The sequence below is a fragment of the Lithobates pipiens genome, unplaced genomic scaffold, assembly GCF_037356315.1.
Source record: "Lithobates pipiens isolate NorthernLeopardFrog02 unplaced genomic scaffold, aLitPip1_a1.2 Scaffold_56, whole genome shotgun sequence".
Taxonomy (NCBI): domain Eukaryota; kingdom Metazoa; phylum Chordata; class Amphibia; order Anura; family Ranidae; genus Lithobates; species Lithobates pipiens.
The window spans coordinates 2,908,477-2,916,465 of record NW_027507878.1 but is presented as its reverse complement, the minus strand read 5'-3'; the positions used below and the strand labels follow the sequence as shown (position 1 = coordinate 2,916,465).

At 38.7% G+C, this 7,989-nt stretch overlaps 1 protein-coding gene across 1 annotated transcript; it reads left to right on the top strand.

The window, feature by feature from the left end:
* Window positions 1-4,347: 4,347 nt before the first annotated feature.
* On the top strand, window positions 4,348-5,576 carry LOC143958113 (olfactory receptor 1E16-like). The gene has a single exon (XM_077467564.1). The coding sequence runs from the start codon at window positions 4,459-4,461 to the stop codon at window positions 5,389-5,391; it is 933 nt and encodes a 310-aa protein (XP_077323690.1). The 5' UTR covers window positions 4,348-4,458; the 3' UTR covers window positions 5,392-5,576.
* The last annotated feature ends 2,413 nt before the right edge of the window (window positions 5,577-7,989 follow it).

The window sequence follows — 7,989 nt, the reverse complement described above, 5'->3', positions numbered from 1 at the left end:
GCCAAAGCATAAAATACTGATTCCAATATTCCTCCAATACATCAAAGAAGATCAGGAGCCCACAGAGTGTAAAACTGCTATGTAAGGGCCGGCCATACACGGGGCGAATCTCTTTCCTGCAACCACGGGTTGAAGAAAATCATTTTTCTCGATTGCCCCATCAACTCAGACAGTGTTGATGTGGGAATCCCTTCTGCTGGGCCATTGTCTTCTCTTGGCTGGGGTAGCGGGGGCAAGCAGGAGAAGACATCGATTATCGCTAGCAGCTATGGCAGCCACTACCAATAATTGCAAGCGAATGTGGCAGGCTGGTTGTACCCAAGTTGACCGATCGATCAACTAGGTACATTGAGCTATAGTGCCTATAATCAGTGCAGAAGTCTTGTACCAGTGGAAGCCAGAACTCACAACAGGAAGCTGGGTCACAGCAGACAGGTGAGAAGGCAGATGGCTGGCAGACTTGGCAGCAGATAGGCAAAGGTGCACCACAGGAAGCAGGAACTACTAGCAGGCTGGACAGCCAGGAGCAGGGTCAAAAGAGCCGGGTAGACAGCGGACAGGCAGATCAGGCAAGGGCGGCAGGCAAGGCGTAATCAGTTCACAAGCTGGTTTCGGCAACAGACGGGCAAATCAGACAGAACAGCAGGCAGGAGCATAGTCGGGTCACAGGCAGGTTCGGCAACAAGAGAAAGGTAACAGGAACTGGAGACAGAGATCAGATCATGGAAAGCCGGGGGTCAGGAGGCAGGCAGGAGTCAGTTTAAAAAAAAAAATTGCATTGATCCATGTCCCCTGGGTCAGGACCCGGGTCCCCAAACACTTTTTATGACAATAACTTGCATATAAGCCTTTAAAATTAGCACTTTTGATTTTTTTATGTTCGTGTTCCATAGACTTTAACGGAGTTCCGGCAGCTTGTGAATTTACCGCGAACACCGCATATCGTTCGCTGTTCGGCGAACAGGTGAACACCTGATGTTCGACTTGAACATCAGGCTCATCCCTAATGGCGACCAGTAAGGTGTCACCATTGACATGGAGGCCGTCCAAAATCTGAAGAAGGTGGATAGTATCTTTTGTGTATGGTGGAAAAACTTCCACCAATGGTTGGAGCAATCTATCAACAAATTTGTTAAGGTTATCCGTGAGACTACCTCTGCCCGACACAATTGGTCTGCCAGGTGGCTTTTGAATGTAGTTAAGCACTTTTGGAAGTGCATAGAACTTCGCCTCACGTGAGAAGGCCGCCCTAAAGTATTCCCAAGTATTTTTTCAATAATGTTATGGTAATAGGCCTGTTCGACCCACACATAGAAATCTCTCACAAAACCATCAGTCGTAGTCTAGATTTGGGTATACGTCTTTACCATTGTGAGTTGTCCAAGATATCATGACACATATTGACATAGTCAGCATTAGTCCCATAGCATGACAATGTCGTCGATGTAGCGATACCAGGCTGTAGCATGCCTGGTATATCTACATGCTACATCATCAGAAAACATCAATCTCTCCCACCACCCCAGGTACAGGTTAGCATATGCCGGGGCACAACAAGGGCTCATAGCCACGCTCTGAACCTGGAGGTAGTGGGAGCCATCAAAGGAAAAGTATTTTTTAAATAAATTCAAGAGATGCCACACTGAATTCAACCAATGGACTAATGTATCTGCCTGAGCGTAACAGTGTGTGTCTTATGACCGAAAGGCCCAAATCATGGGGGATCGAACTATAAAATGAAATCTCTCACAAAACCATCAGTCGTAGTCTAGATTGGATATACATCTATACCATTGTGAGTTGTCCAAGATATCATGACACATATTGACATAGTCAGCATTATTTTGTATTACAATATTTCCGCCTTTATTGGCTGGTTTAATTGTTACAGCTGGATTCTCTTTAAGTGACTGTAGTGGAAGCTGTTCTTTATGTGTAAGATTACCATGTCCATGGGAGGAGTATTTGAGGCCTCGTATATCCCTCAAAACCAGTTTAAAAAATGCAGCTGCATCAGGGATTGTACTGGGTGTAGGATAAAGGCTTGACTTCTTTTTCAGAGAAATAGTATTGGGCGTGGATGATGCGGATGTAGATATTATACCATCAACATCCGCTAAGATGGTCTCGAGGTCGAGGGAATCTATAAGATCTTTGGGTTCGTTTTCCTCTAATAGTCATGTGAGGCTTTCAATTGCTTCTAATCCAGTTGTAGTGCGGGCAGGGCATCCGACCCGTTGTGTTTTAGTATAGAGGCATTTCAATAGGAGGCTGGTACAATGTACAGAACCATCAAAGCACACTGGCTCAGTGATAAAGAATGAACCGGCCCATTTAAATGTAGGTCATTGCCAGTGGGAAGGTCACTGCCTCATGTAAAGTAAGGAGAACGGGTAGAGTAGATGTATCCTTTAAAACTTGTGGGTTAATTCAATAAAGTGTAAGTCTGTATCATAAATAAAACTACTAAGTCAAGGTGGCCTGCTGGATTGAAGGCCACTAAAAGTAAAACACAAATCAAAACTTTCTGTTTTAGTTTTGGATAGAGTGAAGTGGGATTAGAGTCCCTGTCAGGTTTTTATTGCTGTCTGTGCCACCATTAGGGAGATTTGCTATCTATTTATTCCAGGTGACAATTATCATCCCAAGTGAACGTAAAAGAATATTGCAGAACAGAAATAGAGGGGAAATCTTCCAGTGGGGACACGGATTCAACTGAATACCAGAGGTTTCCCTCACTTTTGAGGAATTTCCTGTTGTCACTACGGGGCAGGAAGTGAAGGAAAATCTCCCTAATAGGTCACACATGAAAAAAAAAAATGACAAGGCTTAAAACCCTTCAATACTCTATCCAAAATGGGGAAAAAAAGTTGTGCCTTTAGTTTTACATTATGGTACAAATTGGTGCTTCATAGTCTTCATAGAAGATGCCGACTTTCTAAAAAAATCCCATCAAAATGCCTACTTTTAGCATTCCCCTATCCTGGTGGTGCCTGAAGTCTTCCAGAACCCTATCGTTCCCCCACAGACCAAACGTCAACTTTTTGTGGTCCTCTGTATTTTTTTTTAATTATTATTATTATTATTATTATTATTATTAATAATAATATAAATATTATTAGTATTTTTATGTTATTTTAGTATTTGGAAGATTTTTATTGAGTATAGCATCATATAATAAGGGTCTAAGGGAGGTAAAAACATGCCTTCATCCAATTTGAAACATTGAAAGGTGGAAGGGTGAAAATGTGAGGACAGTTGCTGATGCTGACCAATACACAAGAACACCCAGATGGGCTAATGGACTACCACAACACTGATACACAGACCCAAGGTTTAAAATAAAAAATATATACATTTTAATACAATTCAACCAAAAAATAGATACAAACATATAAAAAAATATCCCACACATACACAAAATTCCCAACAGGTACCCCCATAGGGCTAGTGTTGAGGTGGGGTATACAGGGATCCTCTACCGGTTTTGCGGTGTACCCACTTCTTCAGGAGGAAATCGTCTACAGGATAAGAATTACATTGAAACAAAGCATACATTTATTTAATTAACAGATTACAGTTCCGTCTGGACACAACGTTATTGTAGTATTGTTATTATAACATATTTTTATTATAACAAGTTGTCCTCTGATATTATGATGATGATGATGATGATATTATTGTTATTATTATTTTGATATTATTGTAGAATTGTTATTACACCAAATTGTATTATTATAACAAGTTGCCCTCTAAAATTATTATTATTATTATTATTATTATTATTATTTTGATATTATTGTAGAATTGTTATTACAACATATTTTATTATTATAACAAGTTGCCCTCTGATATTATTATTATTATTATTATTATTAATAATAATATTATTATTATTTTGATATTATTGTAGAATTGTTATTACAACATATTTTATTATTATAACAAGTTGTCCTCTGATATTATTATTGTTATTATCATTTAACATTATTATTTTATTATTATGACAAAGTTATAAGGGCAAAAACAGAAGCAGGTGTTTTCTTTTTTAAATTGTTTTGTACTCATTACTTTGTCCTATAACCAATAAATAAAAACAGATCTAAAAAAATAATAGAACTTCAGTCGAGTTTTATTTAGAAATTATTTTGTTAACTGTAAACTTATTTTTATAAAAGAAACGAAAATAACTCTCAAGTGACAAAGGTGTTTTAAATGAGATCTTTAGAGACATTTAACAAGACTTAAAGCTTTGTATTCTTACAACACAGCAGACTGTCCTGTGGGAAATGCCAACATTTTATATCTATATAAGATATTCACTGAATCAAATGTCTCCATAGAATCCCACATATAACATGTGGGCACACCTTACATGTTTTCTTATTAATAATTTCTAAGATTGATATTTTTCTTAGTTTATTGGTGATACATTTACACAGAGAGGAAATAAATAATATGACAAATCTCACAAAGATTACCACTCTTATTCTTGTGGGTCTATCAGACCATCCACCGACCATGAATGGACTTTTTTTGCTCTTCCTTCACATCTATCTGATGACTCTGATCACAAACCTCATTATATTTTTCTTGGTCCTCACTGACCACCATCTGCACAACCCAATGTATTTTTTTCTCAGCAATTTGGCTGTTCTGGACATGTCCTATTCATCAGTGAGTGGACCAAGGATGCTCTTCGACTTGGTCACCAAAAACCGATCAATATCCCTCCCTGCCTGTACAGCCCAAGTCTTTTTCTTTCTCTATTTTGCTGTCTCTGAGCTCCTCTTGCTCTCGGCTATGTCCTATGACCGGTACATCGCCATCTGCAAACCTCTACATTACACACAAATTATGTCCTGGAGGATGTGCAGTCATTTATCTGTTATAATTTGGGTCTTCGGGATTTTTTATTGCTTGGTCCATACTCTTTTATTGCTCAGGTTGTCCTTCTGTGGTCCAAATTCCATCCACAACTTCTTCTGTGACCTCCCACACTTGTTCCAGATTTCATGTACTGACCCAACAATAAACATAGTGCTGGTTTTCGCACTGGGCAGCAGTGTCTCATTAACTGCCTTTCTGTTCACATTCCTTCCATATGTCCGTATTCTCAGCACGATTCTCCGCATTCCCGGCAAAACTGGAAAGGTAAAAGCTTTCTCCACCTGCACATCACACCTCTTGGTGGTCTTCATCTTCTACAGCTCAGTTATTTTCATTTACTTGATTCCCACCTCCAGCAATATGTTTAGTGTGAACAAAGTGTTTTCAGTCCAGTATTCCATCATTAACCCTTTGCTTAATCCCCTGATCTACAGCCTGAGGAATACCGACCTTAAGGCAGCATTCAGGAGGACTTTCAGTCACCAAAAAATAAAAAAATAAATCCAAAACTATATCTGTAAACACATTAACCTTCACTTAAAAAAAAAAAAAAAAACACCTTTCTTATACCCCCCCCTTTTTTTATTTTTGTATTGCAACTGCTAAATTAGTCAACCCCAGATGTTGGAATTAACTAATTTCACTTCTCCTGTCTGATGGAACCAAGGAAAATATACATTTTGACGTTTCGGAAAAAATACAAGATTGTTTTGTTTTCGTAAGGAAACTAATAACTAATCTTTAAAAACACCAATATTTATAAAGATTATTTTTACTTTTTCAATAAAATTATTGTTTGAATTCTTAGAAGAATTTTTTGGACAGTTACTGTACATGCCTTTAAAGGCCCCCACTAGGGGTATTTTAAGAGTTTTGTCTTGAATTTTGGATGTGGCACACAAAAAATGTAAAATTATTGCCTCCCACATATTTCCTTGAATATTTATAAATGTATTGTTCTTAATTAGTCGACTACTTGGACAGGAGACAAATTATTAGATACCACCACTATACATTTAAAAGATAATAACTGCCCCCTCTCATTTCCCTAAAGTGTGAAATGCGTAGCAGCATTTCCCTATTTTAATAAAATGTTCCCTCATCCAAAACAGTACAGTAAAATAAATGATGTTATATGGTATTTACATGGGGACAATGGGCTTTGGGAAGTAACCCTGCCCCAAAGCACTCCCCCGTGTTTGGGTGTTTGGGAGCATGTGGCCTGGTATGGTTCAGAAGGAGGGGGGCTCGTTTCTCTCCCCCCTTTTCTGGCCTGCCAGACTACATGCTCAGATAAGAGTCCGGTATGGATTTTGGGGGTTCCACGCCATTTTTTTTTTCAGTTTTAGAATGGTGCTCCCCTTTAAATCCATCCCAGACCCGAAGGGCATTTTTCCCTATTTTGATTACCTTTTTCCTCTTCAAAAACAGGTATTTACCATTTATAAACTATATATATACAAAACTTATTCAAAAATTTGTAAGAATAACAAAAAATAAATAAATAAACCAAGCAGAGCAGCCCATGTTACTTTGTATGGCCAAAAAAACAAAAAAACAAATCCGCGTGACTCCAGAATGGTTGCTAGCAGCTGCTGCTCTCTCCTATCCCCAACAAAACATACATTGGCTTGGATCTCTTGGGCCATATGATCTGGATTTATTCACAGAGAAAATAATTGGTCCCGTTCAACTTTATGGTTTCGGAGATAAGATATCTACCAAGTAGGCTCCTGGGAACTCAAGTGGTCTCCCTTGTGTTGTGTAGGGACTAATGGAGACACATGTGACACTGCCACCCCCACTCCTGCAGGCATCCAACATATATGTAACTCTGAATAGATCCTTTAAAATTAACAAGAGATGCCACCCCCCTGAGGAAGACTAAAGACTAAAGTAGTTGAAACGTGTTGGTGTTCTGTTTCCCTGTGCATCTGAGAATACCATCTATGTTGTTTCAAGATTTTCTCACTATACGTGGCTTACGATTTTTTTTAACCTTTTTTCAATTTCACATGTATTACATTGTCCCCACACATTTCATTTTTTTTATGTTGTTCCAATAAAATGTCATATTTTTAGATGAACTTTGTATGTTTATGCCATCGATGCCCGTATAATAAAATCCCACCTTTACTCCTTCCTGTTCTCCTTTGTCAGGGGGTGGGGGGGGGGGGGGTTCCTGTTACATTTCAAAAAAAGTATCTTTGACCAGACTCTAAAATAATTAATTTACTTGAAACACTTGCAGATGAATTTTAAAATTTCACAAGACTGGATGGGTGAAATAAATACGGCTTGACTGAGCCAAGTGAAAACTGTTCTTCCTCAGTAGGAACGGTCCCGATGTTTGCGTTGAACGTAAGTTCGACTTGAACATCAGGTATTTCTTCATTGAACAAACAAGCATATGGGGCTCTCAACTTTGCTGGTCATGGAGCGCCCCATAATACACTGCGAGATTGCAGTGCAGTGCATTGCAGTGCATTGATGGCTGCTGATTGGCCAAAGCATGCCCCTGACCTGCATGCTTTGCTCAATCACAGCGCAATGGGTGCCTTTAGCCAATCATGGCTCAGGGGCTAAGTCCATGCCCCGCACTATATAAGGCTGCTGCTTACACAGCGACCGTATATAGTGAATTAATGGAAATTAGACAATTAATGGAAATTAGACAAGTAATGTAGTGTAGTGGGCAGTCAGTCAGTGTAGTGTATATACAGTTCAGAGTATATAGTGCAGTCCGTATAGTATATATAATACAGTTCAGAGTACATAGTGCAGTCCGTATAGTATATATAATACAATTCAGAGTATATAGTGCAGTCTGTATAGTATATATGATACAGTTCAGTGTATATAGTGAAGTGTGTATAGTATATATAATACAGTTCAGAGTATATAGTACAGTCCGTAACCATCAGGCCTTCAGGAAAAAACTCAGGACCTACCTCTTCTAAGAAGCTTGACAACAAAGCACGAATACAGCGCCTTTGATACAATTCAGTTCGCATTGTAGCGCTATACAAATTATTCATTCATTCAGTATATATAATACAGCTCAGAGTATATAGCGAAGTCAGTGTAGTATATATAATA

What these genes read in the sequence shown, in the direction of transcription:
- LOC143958113 (XM_077467564.1), top strand. Translation starts at nt 4,459, where the DNA reads ATGACAAATCTCACAAAGATTACCACTCTTATTCTTGTGGGTCTATCA.